The 20383-nt window shown below is 41.2% G+C and overlaps 1 protein-coding gene and 1 long non-coding RNA gene across 5 annotated transcripts in view; both read right to left on the reverse strand.

Annotated features, from left to right (window-relative positions):
- The window catches only part of LOC113011175 (uncharacterized), a 6669-nt gene extending 4438 nt beyond the window's left edge, over positions 1–2231 (reverse strand). The window contains exons 1-2 of the long non-coding RNA XR_003270476.1: positions 2208–2231; positions 1969–2121 (exon numbers count right to left, since the gene is read on the reverse strand). This is a non-coding gene — a long non-coding RNA (uncharacterized LOC113011175). The remainder of the gene's footprint in view (positions 1–1968; positions 2122–2207) is intronic.
- LOC113010730 (Fc receptor-like B) overlaps positions 1–19878 on the reverse strand; it is a 192557-nt gene extending 172679 nt beyond the window's left edge. The window contains exons 1-6 of one of the 4 annotated variants that reach the window (XR_003270384.1): positions 19850–19878; positions 19580–19771; positions 19345–19431; positions 14697–14792; positions 12282–12365; positions 9464–10209 (exon numbers count right to left, since the gene is read on the reverse strand). Coding sequence is in view for 1 of the 4 variants with exons in the window: in XM_026149934.1 (XP_026005719.1) it covers positions 2533–2796; positions 2923–2958; positions 3558–3588 (331 nt within the window). In the remaining 3 variants the exon portion in view is untranslated. Of the gene's footprint in view, positions 1–2532; positions 2797–2922; positions 2959–3557; positions 3589–9463; positions 10210–12281; positions 12366–14696; positions 14793–19344; positions 19435–19579; positions 19772–19849 lie in introns of those variants that run through there. The other 3 variants (XR_003270383.1, XR_003270385.1, XM_026149934.1) reach the window with 3 other exon arrangements.
- Positions 19879–20383: the final 505 nt, after the last annotated feature.

Genomic DNA, 20383 nt, shown 5'->3' on the forward strand with positions numbered 1-20383 from the left:
ATATACATATACATATATCTATATATACATATAGATAGATAGATAGATAGATAGATAGATAGATAGATAGATAGATAGATATCTATACATATACATATACATATATCTATACATATACATATATCTATATATACATATAGATAGATAGATAGATAGATAGATAGATAGATAGATAGATAGATAGATAGATAGATAGATAGATAGATAGATAGATAGATAGATAGATAGATAGATAGATAGATAGATAGATAGATAGATAGATAGATAGATATATCTTACATGAGCTCTACCAGAGCTGCTTTGTATTATTCACTGTTCAAAATGGTTCATCTTTATCTACAGCTGAAAGGCTGCTTAGTCTTGTGTGTGAGAGGAACATTTAAAGACAGAAAGGAAGTTGTTTAGCTGCTTCCTCATTAGAGCAAATCTATACGTGACTGTGCTGCTCATATCTCTTTAAAGGACAGGCTGGCTTTTATTTATATCTCAGTTTAATATCATCCACAGGTCTGATCTAAGCTTGAACCTGAGTCATGATGTCACTCAGTGACTGCAAGGAGAATTAAAGACTCTTTTAAAAGTTAAATGAGAAGAGCAACTGCACATCTCGGTCTGTTCGATCTGAACGCTGTTTGTTCATAACTGGTATGAACTGCATCACTCTCTGAAGAATTAAACATTTTAATTACTGCAGCACAGCTGTGTCAAAACACAGTTTTTAAAACTGCATCTTGCAGAGAGTGAGTGTTGAATTTAAAAAATGCAGAAGCCATTCACACCTTTTTTCTTCTCTCAGCACCTCTGCTGTGAACCAATGAATGACCGACAGAACGGCCATGAGTTTGTGTGAACAGGAAGGTGGCATCCACGAAGCTTCTTTCAGTGCAGCCTGAGAAGCCTCACCACAAGCTCGAAAAACCCGGTGCAGTGAGAATTCTCACCAGGTTCAGACTAACTGCGGTTGTCAGCAGCATGTTGCTTCTGTGTTTTACATGCAGAGCTTTAGAAATGAAGCTTTAACTAAAGAACCATTTGAGAGGCTGAAAACACACATTTGATGATCTTTGGCCTCTTTATGTGTCTCATCTCAACCACTTGTTTGTGAACCACATCTGGGCCTCATATGTGCCGCTACTGCACTGCCAAATACTCTGTGATCCAGATGTGGCCCAAAAATCATGATATTAAAGGTTAATAATTTAAAACCTGTATGACAATTAGCCACCCAGCATCACAGATGCTAACAGAGTATACTCTATTAGCATCTGTGATGCTGGATGTGTTCAGATTGTTTCCTATAGGAAACAATCTGAACACATCCAGACTGGTTCATAAGCGGTGGACCTACATCATTGTTCGCAACCACACGTGGTTCTAAGAAAATGTAGACAAGTCTCATTTGAATCAAACAACTGAGATATTTTATTCATGCTACAACACATCAGTGAGCTGCACTGTTGAACTAGCTGACACAGAACAGTGAACGCTGACTCACACACGTGTCAGTTGTCTTCTAACACACAAAAACTTTTCCTGGACTGTGGGAGAAGCTGGAGTACCCGGAGAGAACCCACTCAGTCACAGGGAGAACACGCTAAGAAACTCCACACAGACAGAAGCAGTCAGCTGCTGGAATCAAATCCATCTACTGCACCACAGTGCAACACAGATGTCAGAATGTATTTACAAATGTGCTCAATGTTAAATTATTAAATGTTCTTACTTCCCAAAGAGTATAAAAAGAATGCTTCTCAAATCTGTAAAATCCATAAATATCACCTCTGCTTTGTTTTACTGGCACGACTGATGCTCTGCAGCTTTACCTTCATCTGCTGACATTTTCAAATTTAATAGCAAAAATATTTTACTGTAAAATCATCTAAATGGTCCTTTAATCTAAGAAAACGTCTACATTTGGAGACATTGAAGTGTGCGTAAAATGTAAATTTACAAAAGTCTGAGTCTCACCTTCAACTTTCCTCTCAACATCTTGTCTCACCAGCAGAACCAGTAACACCAGTAGAACCACAAGAAAGACTGATCCAACAGACAATACAGAGAAAACAGGAGGAAAGAGTGATGGAGGAGAGAGTGAAGGTGGAGGTGTGGTGGTGTGTTCCCCTAAAATAAAGCAAACACAGTCATTAAGTTGTCGTCACATTGTGAATGTTGAAAGCTGCAGAAACACAGACAGGTGAGTGTGTCACCTGTGACAGTGATCCAGCTGGATGGAGACTCTCCATGACCGCTGATGTCACACTTGTAGAGGCCTTCATCAGACCTGGAAACATGCTGGATGGTCATGTGACCTGTAGGCTGCTTCCTGATGAGGGAGCCATCTTTATAGAAAGCAGCTGGGAGGTTGGAGGGAGTGGTCTTTGTTTTACAGAGCAGAGTGACGTCATCTCCCTCCATCACAGGGAGGACAGGACTCTGCAGGATCACTGATCCACCTCAACACAGAGACAAACTACAGCATTTCATCCATTTACACACAGCTTCATCAACACTAACTCCACACACTCAGCTTACCAGTGACTGTCAGGTTAACCATGTTACTGATGGGACCCTCTCTGGACTCACACCAGTAAACTCCACTGTCATGGGTGAAAACATCGATGTTACAAGAAGAACCAGCTGGTTTTCCCCACCCATCTCCTCCACACTGAGTCCTCTGTCTTGCATTTGTGTTTCTCCTCAGAGTCCATCCAGCAGAGCTGTCGTCCTCCTCACAGCTCAGAGACACAAAGTCTCCTTTAAAGATCTGAGAGCTGCTGGGACTCACAGTCAGACGAGCTGCGAGGGTTAAAATGAAAAACTGATGATCACGTCTTTGAGATCTTTACTGAAAGTTTTAATCCAAATGTGTAAAACCTGTCAGAGTTTATCAGGTTTAAACTGTGACAGAAGAAGGTTACTGACCTTGGTTTGTTGTGCAGCTCAGCAGTGAGATCAGAACTAAAGAGAAATGACACTCAGGTTGATTTGACATAAACACACAAAGGTGATCACTCATAACAACTTTGTATTATTTGATGTTTCCCTCTAAGACAGAAACAAACTCTTCATGTTGTGTCGCCTACAGCCCAGTTTGATCTTCCTGTCAGAGGAAACGTGGATCTAAACCAGGTCAGCAAAAAGCTGCTCGTACTAAACCAGAGACTCCAGGATTTCAATTTCTACTTCTCGATGATCAGAATTATTAAATAAAACTGATCACATCATTTCATGCTTCATGAGCTGCTTCTGGAGTTACTGTAGAACAAGGAAGTCCTTCAAGTTACATTATAGTTACACTGAATACATACAAACAACTAGTACTGAACTAAGGTCTGTCCTCTGCTCTGTTCACACAAACACCAACATTTTATTTCAGCTTTTCACTCATAAATTCATCAGTAACTCTGTGAAACTTCAGACCTGCAGTTGGTCCTCGTGGTGTTTTGAACTTGAATTCAGCCTGATTTGTTTTTCATGTCTTCTCCTCCATCATCAGTTATCAGGAGAGCAGACAGTCAAAGTACAAGAATTCAAACAAACACAGAGATTCTACTTACAGAGCAGACACAGCACAGATGTTTCCTTCATCGTCCTTCTCACTCATTTGAGCTTTTTTTCATTTCTGTCACTGACACCAAGTAAAGCCCGCCCTCTTCCTCTGAGTCTGTTTCTTCCTCTATTTGTACAGCGATATTGGTGGATTCCTAACCTCTTAATGATTCATTCATGTGATACATCTATTTCAGAATATAAACTTGTTATTGCAAAACATTTTATATTAAGTTGCTTGTCTCTGTGATAATTGTAGCTGGGATATAATTAACAGAATCCTCCATCCTCCAACACCATCCTGTTGGTGGACAAAGTTTGAAGCTGGTCAGGCATCAGTTACGCCCCCTGTCTGTCTCTTGTGTTTACGACTAAAGTCATTTGTCTTAGAAACACTAGCATGTGTCAACACGTGTCAGCACTGAGATCAGCTCATCTACCTGCAGGTGACGCTGCTCACAGCTGCTGCTCGTAGTCTTTCTCCACAGTATCACAGGAGGTCTGTTTCATCGCTGTGTCGGCTACATATCAGCAGTGTTGGGCAAGTTACTTTGAAAAAGTAATTAATTATAGTTACTAGTTACTTCTTCAAAAAAGTAACTGAGTTAATAACTGAGTTACAAATTCTAAAAGTAATTAATTACTTGAAAAGTAACTATTGCGTTACTTAAAAAAAAACAAAAACGTTTAAGCCTCTGGGGTCCAGGGTATAATTGCCCATTTTTAACTACTTTTGATTCTCCCTCTATATTTTACCCCTAAAAACTCTTTTCTTTGCCTTGTTTGGTATCATTCTTTTCAGCACAACCTCACGTGTCTGAATCTACAGTTATGTTTTCATGTTGATATACTGTATTAACACAATTGATCTAAAATCAGACAAAAAACATAAAATCAGAGTAGAAAAAGTGATATTTTTTACTGTAACAACCACAAATATGTTTAATGATGATCTTTCATAACTTTAAATGCAAATATAAATTGTCAATTTTAAAATCCTGTGCACAAGTTTTGCAAACAAAGTTATTTGCATAAATTTACCTTTTACCCTTTTTTAAATAACCATTTCAAACTATTTACAGAACAATCAGCTGTTCTTCAATAAGATGCCACAAATTATTTGTGCCACTCCAAAAACATAATTTCTTTCCTCTATAAAGGAGAACATCACAGCCTGATACCTGCAGGTCTGACAGCAGCAGGTGTATCACTGCTGTTTCTACCTGGAGACAGCAGTCGCCTCATTGTTCTGACACACAACACAAAACTATCCACACACTACACACTAACTACACAGACAACACATTAACTACACACTCAAAACATGCTAAACATCACAAATCTCTCACATCTCTAAACTCTCTCTCTCTCTCGCCCTCACTCCTAAAACTTCCCCTGTTTTTGTTTTTTGTTTTGCTCATAAGCAGAGAATGCTTGCTAGTCTGCAACCTTTAACACCCAAAGAGCCATTTGGACCCAGTTTCCACGCAAAAGAAAACACTGGGAGCCACAAATATTTGTGACATCTAAAATGAAGATAACACTGTATATATTGTTTTTTACTTTTTATGCTTTGTGTGAACAACTAAGGTGTGCTGCTTTTGAAATCCATGAAGTGCTACAGAGAAAATTACATTTTATTTATGTAATTAACACATTTTGAACTCTTAAAGAGATATAACAAAAGGAAAGATGCTGAACTAAAATGATCCAGCAAACAAAACTGTTGTGAGCCACCACCCTTATATCGCCTTTGGGCTGTTGGAGCCTTGACCTGACTTTTAAAAAATAATTGGAACAAAAACACTATGCTGCTAAAAGATGAATAATATATTATTATATATAATAGATAATAATAATAATATATTATTATTCATAATAGAATTTTTAAATATATATTTTACCAGGGTTTAGTGTGTCTGGCGGAGCGCAGTCTGCAGCGCCACTGTAGGGGAGGCGGACGCACCTGAGCGGCACCAGCAATCACGCCTCGCCGCCTTAACATCTGTGCTCTCTCTGCTGTTGTGTTGGTGTGTGTCGGGCTGTGAGCTGAAAAGCTACAGCCGGCTGTATGCGTACAGCAACCGTGTGTGAAAAGTGGTCAATAAAGAGATGCTGAAAAGCGAGTTCATGTAAACATCGTCGGGTCTGCCGTTTACAATAAGACTTCTGCTCCTGAACCTCTGCGCACAGCGTCTGCAAATCGGGGCTGTACGAAGTCACTTTCATCTTCACGCAGAACTGTAAGCTGTGAGATGTGAGCGGTGTTTGTTTTTAACATAGTTCACGGTGGAGAACAGCTGCTGACATAATGTGGATCCGAAGATCCATAATTGGCTTCCGCAAGTGTGACGCTTATTTTGAGCCATGAAAAAATAATTGAAAAATAAAATATAATTTTATTTTTCTATTTCAATATCACAATAATCTTCCAATTTAGAACTACAGGTTAAAAAAAGAACTAACATAAATAAATTACACTTCAGCTAAATACTTCTAATTTATTTTCCCAAACCACGCGGAGCCGCAGGTTCTGTACTATAAGGACTAAAGAGCCGCAGGTTGCCGACAGTAAACGTGACGAAACTATTGAGGAAAAAACACAGCGTATTGTTTATCATGGCTCTGGTTTTACGTGGCCTATCAACACAATTTATAAACTGATATCTATCACCTTGTTGCTTTGTCTTTAAGTGGTCACGTGATTGACTTACCACGACTACTTTATTCTTCCTCAGTCAAACAGCAGCGCTCACGCGATTGTTTTGCCCCCCTGAGCTCCAGGTGTTAGACGCTAGTGCTAGACAGTGATCGTGATTACCGTCCGTGGGAGCTCGCAGCTGCTTAAAGCTGTAGCGCCCAGATTACTTACAGCTACTTGCCTGCAACTGATGCGGTAAGCTGAACACAGCTTCAACCGTCTGTTTGTTGAAAAATAGTAACGGGCCACATTTTCTTGTTAGTAACTGTAACTGTTGTGATATTTTGATACCATGGTAGCATTTGCTGAGTATTGTTTTTGATGATGTTATACAAAGGACCCTGTTTCTGCAATGCCCTTTGTTTGAACCTCATCTCCTCTTGCTGTGACCCCATGGGCGACTTCCCTTGGCCTGCTGGTCTGGAAAATCCAACAGTTCATCTATATGTAAAGAAGGCATTTCTGCGTTGATCCTGCCGTGGAACAATAGGACGGGGTGCAAGCTCTCATGCTCCCAGGACGTGGGGGTGCATTCCTGGAGTGCACACCAGGCTTGCAGCCTGCTAAGGATCACACACAATTGATTATGTGCCTCTGGGTATACATGGTTAAACATTTCCTAATGCAAATAACTACATGCAGTATTCTACCATGTGCAAACTTATATCACTAAAGGATTCTAACTGTCTAGTGTTCAACGGACCTTTCAAAGGTATGTTGAGATTATAGAAGGCCCCTTTCAGAGCTAGGGGGAACTTCCTTATATGGTTGTAACTTGAAACTTGTTGACACACAAACCCTTCTGCCTATAAAAACTGCTGCACAAAAGAATAAACTTTGAGTTAGTTTGGGATGACAATTTAGAACAGTCTCCGCGTCTTTTTGTTCTTCCAAACTGCTCCCGGTACTCCGGCCGGTGCCGTAATTAACCGTTGATCATGTGCTAGACAGTGATCGTGATGATGCGGTAAGCTGAACACAGCTTCAACCGTCTGTTTGTTGAAAAATAGTAACGGACCACATTTTCTTGTTAGTAACTGTAACTGCGTTGTAACGATAGGAATAGTAATTAGTTAGATTACTAGTTACTGAAAAAAGTAACGCCGTTATTCCCATCACTGCATATCTGTCATCTCCAGCTTCTCCTCCTGCACCATCTACAGATTTAACCCCTTCAGTGTATGTCGGGAATTCCCTTTCTCTACATTTCACAGCTCTGATGTTTCGGGTCTCGGTGTGTTTCATGTCTCGGTGTGTTTCATGTCTCGGTGTGTTTCATGTCTCGGTGTGTCACTCCTCAGACGGAGGTTGTTTCATAATCTTTCTGTGGTTTTATGAAACAATGAAGACAAACTGATTGTGTCACAGTTGTGGGTAGTTTCACACTGCGTTATCAGGCTGCTGAGGATGTTTGTCTGAGTGTTTGTGTTATCAATCATTGCTGCTGCAGTGTGGTGCTGATGCAGGCCTCACACCGTCACAGGAAGGAGGAAGTGAAACTGACACAGACGGTAAAACCTTCTTGTTACAGCGTTTTTCTCGTCTGCTGGGGATGAAGAAACATTACACAACAGTGAGAAGTTATTTTGGATCTGAACAGATGGAAAAGTGTCGCATTGGAGCGATTTCATAATCAATGTGACCTTTTGGCCCATGAGGTCAGCTCATCGTTGCCCCCTGTTGGTGATTGTGTGAACTGAGGTTTCACAGGTCACACAAAAGGCTGGAAGTTTAAATAAGAAGGAATAAACATCGTGAAAGAGAAATGAAATGTTTGCAAAGTGAATTTAAGTCAAATATGAACTTGTTTTTTAAAAAGAAAAAAACCCAGAAGGTCGACCTTGTTTTTTAAGCCAATAATATCACAGCAGTTGTTTGAAATTAGCTGTAGACTGTAGGCATTGAACGGGGAAAAAACCTGCAACTTAAGAAAACAGTCCATTGCAGTCCATTTGGCCTCTCAGGGCCACCGTAGCTGCAGGTTAATATTTATATTTTATGTTTTTAACTTTTTATATTCAGTGTTTTCAGAGACCCTCGCAGCACATAACGAGTTCAGATTTAGTGTTTATTATCTTTTATTTCTTCATCCTTTGCTTGTTTGCCTTTGTTTCCACAGTAAAAAGTGTGCCACTAAGTGGACGTCCACCTCTTCTTATAAAGTTTTACAGGTTCCAGTTATCATCCAGGTAAGAATTACAGAGAGTCAAGTGCTGTGTCAGTGTGGTTTACTAATAAAGAGAACACGAATTACAAAGTAGAACAGAACTATAAATTAATAAAGCAAAACAGGGCAGCTCCGAATTGGTCTCAGGCACTAGAGGGCAGCAATTTAGTCAGAAACATCCTTACAGTCAGTGTCCACATTTTAGGTCCACATGGGCCCTCAAAAAGTATGTTTATTTACTAATTATGCTGCTTGCCCTGTTCAGACTACTTCCTGCCTGCATGTTGGATCCAGAGATTTAGACGTGTTGCTGCCATCAATTCAAAATAAGTTCATATTTTTTTTGAAACAGAACAAAAATCTCAGATTAATAATTTGATATTTTCTATGTTCTACTGTAAGTAAAATTTAAGAGCCTTGCATATCATTGTATCCTGTAGTTTTCTCACTGAGAGAAAACTACACAACAGTGGGATTGAAAACAAATTTTAGTTTTGAATAAATAACCTGCTTTGACACCTAACCTGTACTGACCTCTTAAATAAAGCCCCTGCATCATGCTCCACGGTGTTTATCTATTTCATTTTGCAGCTGTGACAAAGATGGACGAGGCAGGTAAACACTACTCAGATGTGATGCCATGTGTGAAATTTAAGAAAATTAAATTATAAAACCATCACAATTATAACAGAGTGTTCAGTGCAGGTTGGAACTGTCCACCTGTGTCAACATACTAACAGAAAAACATCAAGTTAGCTAAACTACAGCCACATCTTAAAGACGTAAAAAGGTTATGATGGTTTGGACGTGTGCAGAGGAGGGAGAGTGGATATCCTGGACAAAGGATGGTGAAGATGTATGGAATGCCAAGACTGCCATAATGAATTAATTAAATACACCATTAAATAGTTAATTAAATGTGGCAATAATTAATTAATTACATGTGTCGTAAATATTTATGTAATTAATTATTTCTGATTTTAATTCATTATTGCCACATTTAAGTAATTATTTAATGGTGTATTTAATTAATTCATTATGGCAGTCCTGGCGTTCCATGAAGATGGAGCTGCAGGCAGGAGGAGAAGAGAAATACAACAGAGGGTTGGTTAGAAGGAGGAGGAGGATGCTGGGATGGAGGCTGACGAGTCACTATGGAGACCAGTAAAGGGAACATCCAAAAGAAAAGGAATTCAAAGAAAACTGAGGTTACTGTAAAAATCTCAGAAACATGATGCACAGCCAGATATTTCCTCTGGATGGCAGAGTAACGCTGGTTTCTTGTTCTGTTTTTCATTTATAAAGCAGCCGCTCTGCTGTAACACTCAGTGTAGCCAGTAGATGGCAGCAGATTTAAAAAAAAACCTTTTCAGTGGCGACCACGTGGTGACAGAAGCCGGGTTTTCTCCTCTTTTACTGGTAATTGTAACATTTTAATTAGGCTTTTTTGCTGTTTTTGTTTTGAACAAACAAATACAAAAAGGAGAAAAAATTAGTTTTTACTCATGAAAACATTTCAGCTGCTACCAGAAACTGACAACTTTTAAATCTGTTGTTTTTTTCATGTCAGCTGCTTTATGGTTTGTTTCTCGTAGACTAAGGAAGTATGACTTGTTTGAGTCGAATTAACAGAGAAATGAAAGTGAAACATGTAAAAATCTCTGAAATCTGTGGATGTCCTCTGCTCTGAGGTGCTGGGAGGACCAGTTAGAGACCAGCAGCTGGACATCAGTGGTTGGACTGGTGGACTACTTCAGTGAAGAGTAGACGACGTCTGGCTCTGGTTTAAAGTCTGAACACAAACACAGTTCAAACAACAGGAAACATGATTACAAGCTTTGCAGTTCAATAAAGACCTCCAACCTTTCTGCATCACACACAGTCCCAGTTCAGACTTTACTGGGAACCAGCTCAGATACAAATCACACTTTAGGTGCCTGTTTGATTCACAGAACTGAGCCTGGAGCCCACAGAGCTGCAACAATTTGTTAAGCAAGTGCATTAAGTCACATTTTAAAAGATGAATGATTTGCTGCTTCCAGCTTCGCTCTCATATTTAAGCAAAGTTTCCGTCTTATTATTAGAGAATTTTATTTTTTTGTGAAAATGACGCCACATATTATGACTTTGTATCGACGGCTTCCCATCAGGATGCACAAAGAGGGTGAGAGTATGACCTCAGACCTCTACAGCTGTGCTGAGCACCCTGCTCCATACTTTCTTCCCATCCCAGCAACACATTCATCAGATTTGCAGTTGACTCACGGTGGTCGGTTGTCATTTCTGGGGACAATGAGTCTACCCAGCGACTGTCTCAGTGGTTTAAAGACAACAACTTGGTCCCCAAAATGTCCAGGACACGAGACAGGACCATGGACTTCACTGTGATTAAGCACGTAATTATCAGCAGGAACTGTGTGGAAAAGGTCACAGACGTCCAGTTTCTGGGATTTTACAACAACAAGAGCCTGAACGTGTGGTTAAGAAGGCAAAGCAGAGATTTAACTTCTGCAGGGTCCTCATGAAGAATATTTTCCCCTGAGACTCTTTTATTTTTTCTTTTGTTCTTTCTTTTCAGATTGCTTAGAACTCTGGCTTCTAGCAGGTGCTAAAAACAGAATAATAATAATAATAATAATAATAATAAACAGTACCAGGGACTTCCACCAAATGAAAACCCCAAGTCGAGGTGACCTGAGTAGGTCCAAGTGTATAAGGGCTCTTGGTGTCCTTCTACCCTTTTTATTCCCGTGCTAGGCATGTGCTTCATGGGGCTGTGCAATTTGGATAACTTGTGAGTTTATAGGTGTTTTTCTTTGTAAACTTCTTCAGTAGTTGTCATGACTATTGTGATGGATCATTGCACAGTTGAGTGGTGGAGTACTTTAATGACTGATGGGGGTTTCACAGTTTTTTTTCTCCTCTTAACACCTGTGCTGTGAACCAATGACTGATCGGATAGAACTATGAAGTGTTTCTGAGAAAAACAAAGGTGCCATCAACCGAGCTGCAAACTTTGCTCAAGACTTTACCGCAGAGATTGTTTGACAAGCTGAAAACACGTAAGTCAGACTTTACTGGAAACCATCTCAGCAACAAGTTACAGCACTTCCACGCTCCACAAAGTTTAGCTGTGAGACATCGATGAAATAAACAAAACTCAAACCTTTAACCCACAGAGCTCATCAGCTTAAGTCTCTCTTCTCTCCACCTCAACAGGCTGAGCTGTGAGACTTCGTGGCTCAAGAGTTGGGAGTTCGTCTTGTAATCAGAAGGTTGCTGGTTCGAGCCCCAGCTTGGACAGTCTTGGTCGTTGTGTCCTTGGGCAAGACACTTCACCCGTTGCCTACTGGTGGTGGTCAGAGGCCAGTCTCTGGCAGCCTCGCCTCTGTCAGTGCGCCCCAGGGCAGCTGTGGCTACAATGTAGCTTGGCATCACCAGTGTGTGAATGGGTGGATGACTGGATGTGTAAAGCGTTATACAAATACAGGCCATTTACTTAAAAAACAGGAACCACCAGCAGACTCTGAAACCTGTCTGTCTGTGCAGCTTTGGACACAGTTTACAATATTTTAATCTGCCTTGGTGCAGCACCTCAGTTCATCCTCACTGTGAAAGAAGCAGCTTTAGTTACGCACAAACTTCTTATTAGAGTTTATCTTCAAACATTGTTTTCAGAGCTCAGTTACTATGAACACGGAGGTAGGAGCTCCACCAGGTCATGAGATCACATGGAGTCATCTTCCTCCTGATCCCAAGGTTTTATCCCCTGACGTGTCCAGGACAGCTCCAGGGGAACATTAGCACTCTAATGTTTAGCTCTAAAAAATACCTGACTGCAGAAGTGAAGAAGAGCAGCTTTACCTCTCGTGTCTGATCGCTTTTTCTTCTCTTTGATGATTTTTCCATAAGTGACGTCTTCAGTTCTCCCTGCAGCTGCATCTGTCTCTGCACAGTAAAACACACACAGTCACACTGTCACTGCAGACAGAACAGCTGACACATTACAGCTATGACAAAACATGTTACAGATAATAGTCAGACACACACTGTGTGTGTTTCTGTGACTGCCACACACCTGGTATCTTTGGATCAATAACTTGCTGTCAACACCCACAGTGGGTCAGAGTGGGCCGACACAGCCCTGCAGCTCAACACTGGATCCTCACAGAGCTGTGTGCTGAGCCCCTGCTCTATAATCTGATGAACCCTGATGACACCACAGTGTCCAGGACAAACGACCTGATCACCGACTGACCACGAGGAGAGGGTCAGGACTTCCTGTTTCTGCAAGTTTACTTCAGGCAGAAATGACCCAGGGTCTAAACACGGATTGGGTAAAGACATCACAGCAGAGACTTTCCTGAGGGTCCTCAGGAAGATCCCCATACCATGGCTCCACATGTTAGTGTATTGCTTGTGTGTGGTTTTGCTGTTGCACAGAAAAAGGAGCTCCACAGGGTTACTGGATGGCTTCTCCCAACTCTGGAGGACCTACATAGTTCCTGCTGCCTCAAAAAGGCTAATATCATCATCATGGCTTCTTTGGACTGTGCTCATGTTTGAACTGTTACCATCAGACAGACAAAACCGAACGATTAAAACAAGGACAAACAGACTGGAAAACAGTTTTTATTGCAGAGCTGTGTCACCAGTCAGTGCTGACATGAATGAGCTCTGTGCACTAAGGAGCTGTGCAGTTTGGGAGAACGTAGAAAGGTTGCTTTAGTCTTTGTTCATTAGTTTTTATCCATTATATAGTTTACAGTTTTTAAATAGTTTCCATGATGCTGAGGCTGCACTTGTGTGCGAGGCGGGTGGGGGAGTATTTAGGGTTTCACTGTTTTTTTCTGCTCTCTGCACCTCTGCTGTGAACCACAAACACCTTCTTGCACTTTTATTAACTGAAGCAGTTTGTGCTGCAGCTGGTATCAGACTAATGCTGGGCTCCAGACACTTCACAGCCAAAGAGACAAAAATAAAGGAGTTATTTTGGTTCTTAGAGCCGTTCAGGTATCAGTAGCAAACAGCACAATACTGACTTATTTGTCCTCATAAAACACTTTAATGAATAGAGCCTGGTCACTGCTCTGTGTTTGGATTATTTAGCGAGTCACAAACACACAGCAGTGACAGGACAGATTTAAAGTTTACACTTTTACTGCTGTTTACATTCAGTGCTGCCATCTTGGATTACTAACTCAGGGGAAGTTGGTGCTCCAACTTTCAGTGTGGGAAACTTAAGTTGAGCTTCATGTTCCACAGAAAATCTGATTGGGAATAATTCACAGTTCAGAATCCTTCAATCCAACATTGGGCCTTGGTGCAGCACCTGAGTCCATCCTCGTGTGAAAGAAGCAGCTTTAGTAATGTGGAAACTTCTCATCATTAAATATTTTGTGTTCAGACAAAGAAGAAGATGTTTAATCACTGCAGCGCTTACTGTGTGCAAACAGTATTTGTAATGAAGCATCGCACACACAGTAAGTGGGGATTTTTTATAAACTGCTCGTCACAGTTTCTCCTCTCAGCACCTTTGCTGTGAGCCAATCAGTGAAAGGATAGATTTGTGAGGTGTCTGTGTTAAAAGCAAAGCCGCCATCTTCTCTCAGTGCAGACTGACACACTAAACACAAGCACGAAAGGCGACATGTTCTCATCAGTGTTGTCAGACTCGTACCATAACACCTTTAAAATAAACCAGGGTTCACACAGTGCTGTTCATATACAAAAAGCATGAACAGAAAATGAAGTCAATCAGGTTTAAAATAGAGAATTAGAAAAAAATTACAGTCAACCTCTTAAAAAAGTGTGAAAGTTTTAAACTCAGAAAGAGACAAGGCCTAACGTGGAAGGGCAGATCATTGCACAACTCTGGCGCAGCTACAGTCACACAGTCTCCTCTAAATCTATGCTTAGTTTTTGTCAACTTCAAGAGCTGCTTATAGGTGGCTCCAAACGAGCAGGCAGATATACATGGCTGCAGTTTCAGACTGAGAGCAGCCAACAACAACAGGAAGATTCTGTTGTGGTTTGCAAAAACTAAAATACAATGTTGTAAAATTGAATTAAAGGACAGTGTAGCTGAAAACACTCTTTGGTCTGTTTGGCCTTATTTATAGGACTCATGTTGACAACTAAGTCATCCTTTTAACAACCTGTGTGCGAGCTGCAGCTGAAGTTGTGCGACTGCAGAAGCACACTCAAACACAGACGGATAAAAACCACGTGAACATCATCGGGACGTTTTTATGCAGAAGTGAAGAAGAGCAGCTTTACCTCTCGTCTGTGATCGTTTGTTCTTGTCTGTGATGATTTTTCCATAAGTGACGTCTTCAGTTCTCACTGCTGAGTAAACTGCAGCTGGATCAGTGTCTGCACAGTAAAACACACACAGAGGACGTCACTGCAGACAGAACAGCTGATAACAGACATGAAACTGCTGCCACTCACAAATCTTTATATAAAACACTCAGAGTGTTTTCAGTTACTGCTCAGGTTATTTTAAAAGTTTAAAATAGTTCAACATGAATTAAAATGTGAGGTAAAGAGACCTGATAAAGGACGAACTGAATGCCAGACATGTCAGCTGATCAGAATAACAGGACGTCAGACAAACTGTTAAATTATTGACTTTATAAAAGATAAATTCAGAATTTAGATAGTGAGCCAGAAGGAATTTCTTATGCTGGTGTCATAAATATGAAAGAGTAAATCTTAAAAGGAAAACCGTGAACAATATTGCAGGAAATTAGTTTATAGTAATTGGAAATTTACAATACAATAATTAAGTCTTTCATATTTTGTGAATATGATAACAGTCTCTGACCTGTGTGAGTTTACAGAAATACTCTTACAAATAACTCACGTGTTTCTTCCTCTATTTAACATTCACACCTCTGTGTTGAAACACCTGCAGATGAAGCTCTTATTGTTTCTTCCTCAGAAACAGTCGCAGACTCGTTAGTGTTAACCACAGACGACAAACACACCGTTCAGCACACACAGAACTTAACATGGTGTGAAAATCTACAGACAGACTGATATTCATTTGCTGTACATGAGGTGATTGTTGTTATAACTGACCTGTTTAAATGTTATTGAGGCTTAAAGTTTGCATAATTAGGGGCGTGGCCCAAGGGTGTAGATTTGGTTTTGGCATTGGTGAGGATGGATGATTCAACCAATGAAACCTTCCCTGTTTCTTTTTTCCCCCCTTTTGTCTTCGCTTCTTGATAAAAAAAAAAAAAGAGAAGTAAATATACTTGCCTACATATGCTATTCTACCTGCTTTTAAACCATTTAAAATTACAATTTTATATGTGAATTATATAATGTTAAAATACTATTAAACACATGACTAAGTATTTTAGGCTTTAGTTTACTTCAGCCATATAACATATAGATCAGGTACACCTACCATAGAACCAAGGCCGCCAGAGCTCATCTTTATATTTTTACATGCTGCAGTGCCATTTTTGGGAGCATTTCAAGTTGCTATACATCAATACAACCGTTATAGCCCAAATTTTAATAATATGTCTGCATTAAGTCCATAGTAACGACATAAATTGCAAAAAAGTGCAATAAACTACAAAGAAATTGAAAATCATTTTTGGTTTTTTTTAACATATATTTCTACTTGGAGAAATTTAACCCTGGAGAAACCATGGGGTCATCCCTCAAAACTTTAAATACAAAACTTTAAATACAAAAAAGTTGCAAAACATAGTTTACAACAACAGGAAATTTATTTTGAGTGTCTTCATAGTTTTATTTTTGAGATACACCAATTTTTATATACTGCAGGAAAAACGAAAAACAATCTTATGATGCAAATTTGCAAAGAAAGCAGCAGGTTCATCAAAATAAAATATTTCCAGCAGTGCAATTTGAGTTCTAAGCATCCCAGAAACTATTCAGAAAAGCATAAAGTCAAACATGACTTATAAAAACACCAGTGTAGGCTTTTAAGGCCTACAAGTAAAAAGTACATTTTCCGCAAAAATGACGTTACTCATGACTACCTCATGATATTTTGTCTCAAAAATTAACCCTATGAATATGTCAGTACCATTGGGGTGAAATTATTGTGTCACCAACATATAATTTTAACAGCCTCTGTAAACTACAGTGGTTTGCAAAAGTATTCGGCCCCCTTGAACTTTTCCACATTTTGTCACATTACAGCCATAGTTTCTGAAGTCTGGAGAGGCCTCAGAACCATCTCAGGCCACAAACAGCAGAACTCTCTGCCTGGGAGGGATCTGAGGTGGGCAAATGAACTGAATCATTTCTTCAACAGATTTGATTCAGCCATGAGGCTCCAACATCGGCTGCAGACTCACCCACCCCCACTGCTGCTGTTCCACCTCTGACACCTCAGACACTTCACACCTCCTCTATTCACCCTGCTCACTCCTCAACACCCCCAACAAAAGCATCCAATACACACTCAACACAAGGCTCCAGCCTGTCTCTCTCAACCACCCAGGTTAGGAGGGAACTGAGGGGGATTAAAGCCAAGAAGGCAGCGGGCCCAGATGGCATCAGCTCGAGGGTCGTCAGGTCCTGCGCGGACCAACTGTGTGGGGTGATGGAGCACCTCTTCAACCTGAGCCTGAGGCTGGGAAGAGTCCCACAGCTCTGGAAAACCTCCTGTGTTGTACCAGTGCCAAAGACTTCACGCCCCAAGGACCTCAACAGCTACAGGCCGGTGGCTCTGACATCCCACCTGATGAAGACCCTGGAGCGGTTGGTCCTGGCTCAGCTTCGGCGCCTAACAAGCTCATCACTGGACCCACTTCAGTCTGCCTACCAGCCTGGCATTGGAGCGGATGATGCCGTCATTCACCTCCTACATCGTTCCCTCGCTCACCTGGAGACCGCTGGAAGCACTGTGAGAATCATGTTCTTTGATTTCTCCAGTGCCTTCAACACCATTCTTCCCTCAGTTCTGAAGGACAAGCTGGAGAACTCTGGAGTGGACCATCACCTCACTACCTGGATTTTGGACTACCTCACCGACCGACCACAGTATGTGAGGACTCAGGGCTGTGTGTCGGACAGGGTCGTCTGCAGTACGGGGGCCCCACAGGGAACGGTTCTGGCTCCGTTCCTCTTCACCATCTACACTGCAGACTTCTCCCACAATTCCACCCAGTGCTTCCTGCAGAAGTTCTCTGATGACTCTGCAATAGTCGGCCTCATCACTGATGGGGACGACAAGAAGTACAGAGGACTGACTCAGGACTGACCTCCAGATCAACGCCAGTAAAACCAAGGAGCTGGTGGTAGACTTCCGCAGGCACAAGCATTCTCCACTGCAACCACTGAACACCTAAGGTATGGACATTGAGGCTGTGGACAGCTACAGGTACCTTGGTGTTCATCTGAACAACAAACTGGACTGGACTCATAACTCAGACGCCCTCTACAGGAAAGGGCAGAGCAGGCTGTACCTGCAGCTCAGGTCGTTTGGAGTGGAGGGCCCACTGCTGAAGACCTTCTATGACTCTGTGGTGGCTTCTGCTATCTTTTATGGTGTGGTCTGCTGGGGCGGCAGCATCTCTGCTGGGGACAGGAAGAGACTGAACAGGGTGATCCGAAGGGCCAGCTCTGTCCTAGGATGCCCTCTGGACCCAGTGGAGGTGGTGAGTGACCGGAGAATGGCGGCTAAGCTGTCATCACTGTTGGACAACATCTCCCACCCCATGCAGCAGACTGTGACAGCACTGAGCAGCTCCTTCAGTGGGAGACTGCGGCACCCACGGTGTGGGACGGAGAGATTTCGCAGCTCTTTCCTCCCCACTGCTGTCAGACTCCACAACAAAGACTTTTGCAGCTGATCAAACCCTCACATGTGCAATAAGACTGCTATATGTGCAATTCTTGTACAATTCTTCTTCTGACAAAGTTGTACTTTTGTATTTTCTTACTCAGTTGTATATAGTATTTCTATTTTATTCTATTGTATATAGTATTTTATTTTATTTTATTGCATTCCAGTGTTTTCTAATTTCTGCTACATAACTTTGCACTTTTGCTGTAACAAAACAAATTTCCCACCTGTGGGACTAATAAAGGTCATCTTATCTTATCTTATCTTATCTTATCTTCTTTGAAAAATACTTTCTTATATCCAGGTTCTTCCTTTTTGCTGCCATCCTCCTCTCCTCCTTGCAGGTCTTCTCAGTGCAGGTTTGTCGCTGCTAAAACTAAACAGAGCTCCCTGAGAGGCACAGCCAATCACATTGGCCATATTTGTCACATGATGTAGTACTCCAGTAGAGAACGTAATTTAACTCTTTCTGCACCGCTGGGTGATTGAGACATTGACAGATCGTTTTTTTTTCTTTCTATGGGTTTTGTTTTTCTTTACTTGAAGAGATCAAATTACCATCCATGCCAAATCCAAGCCCTTGGTGTGGCCTATTTGTCTGTTGGAGTCCCTGAACTGCACCTCTGCTGAGTGGAATTCTAGGATCTTATTTTGATGTTACTGAGCTCTAATTAGCAGCTATCAGTCCCTTTCTGTTTGTCTCATACAGTCTATGGAGAAGCTTGATAACCAAGCTAGCTAACATTAGCTGATAGCTGATAAATAGAGTCTCTCCTGGCTATAAAAGCTAACATGATGCTGTTAAAAAATGTTAACTTTTAGTTTCTGAAACCAGTATATGAAGTCATGGTGCTCTTTTCCATCTTTGATATACAGTCTTGTAAGTTCACTGACCAACATGTTTACTACAATTACATGTTACAGAAACTGTCACTCAAACAGCATCAATATTGGTTCTTAGTGTTGTAGTTTTCCACTCAGCATTTCTCTGAACTCTTCCAAAATATCAAAATTTCAAGTGATACCGTTTTATAAACACAGTTTTCTCCACACTGGAAAACCACATCACCCACCAAACGTTATTACCTCTGCTGTGTTTCACAGGCTGCTGTCTGCGATGTGATATTTTGACATCACTGTATGTGACATCATCTCGTGCAGCTTTGCCTTGATCTGCTGAAATTTAACAGTAATACCATTGTATGAAAAACTAAAAGTTACTTGCACAGAAACACAATATAAACACTAAAATGTAATCATAATAAATGTTTAGATTATTCAACAAATCAAATTCCTCGCATGAAAGATCAGAAAGTCTCACCTTCAGGTTTTCTGTGATTACATTGTCTCACCAGTAGAACCAGTAACACCAGTAGCACCAAAACGCACACTGATCCAACAGAGATTAACACATGAAGAAGAACAGAAGAACCAGGGCGAGTAGCTGATGTAGGGATAGAGGTGGATGTAGATACAGGTGTGGGAGTAGATGGAGATTTGTTTGTAGGTTTCCCTGAAATAAACAACATGTAATCATTAGTTTATTGTGAATGTTGAAAGCTGCAGAAACACAGACAGGTGAGTGTGTCACCTGTGACAGTGATCCAGCTGGATGGAGACTCTCCATGACCGCTGATGTCACACTTGTAGAGGCCTTCATCAGACCTGGAAACATGCTGGATGGTCATATTATTTGAAGTCCTGTTGCTTATGAGGGAGCCATCTTTATAGAAAGCAGCTGGGAGGTTGGAGGGAGTGGTCTTTGTTTTACAGAGCAGAGTGACGTCATCTCCCTCCATCACAGGGAGGACAGGACTCTGCAGGATCACTGATCCACCTCAACACAGAGACAAACTACAGCATTTCATCCATTTACACACAGCTTCATCAACACTAACTCCACACACTCAGCTTACCAGTGACTGTCAGGTTAACCATGTTACTGATGGGACCCTCTCTGGACTCACACCAGTAAACTCCACTGTCCTGGGTGAAAACAGTGATGTTACAGGAAGAACCAGCACCTTCTCCCCACCCATCTCCTCCACACTGAGTCCTCTGTCGTTTGCTTGTGTTTCTCCTCAGAGTCCATCCAGCAGAGCTGTCGTCCTCCTCACAGTTCAGA

Source organism: Astatotilapia calliptera, chromosome 3 (assembly GCF_900246225.1).
Source record: "Astatotilapia calliptera chromosome 3, fAstCal1.2, whole genome shotgun sequence".
NCBI lineage: Eukaryota > Metazoa > Chordata > Actinopteri > Cichliformes > Cichlidae > Astatotilapia > Astatotilapia calliptera.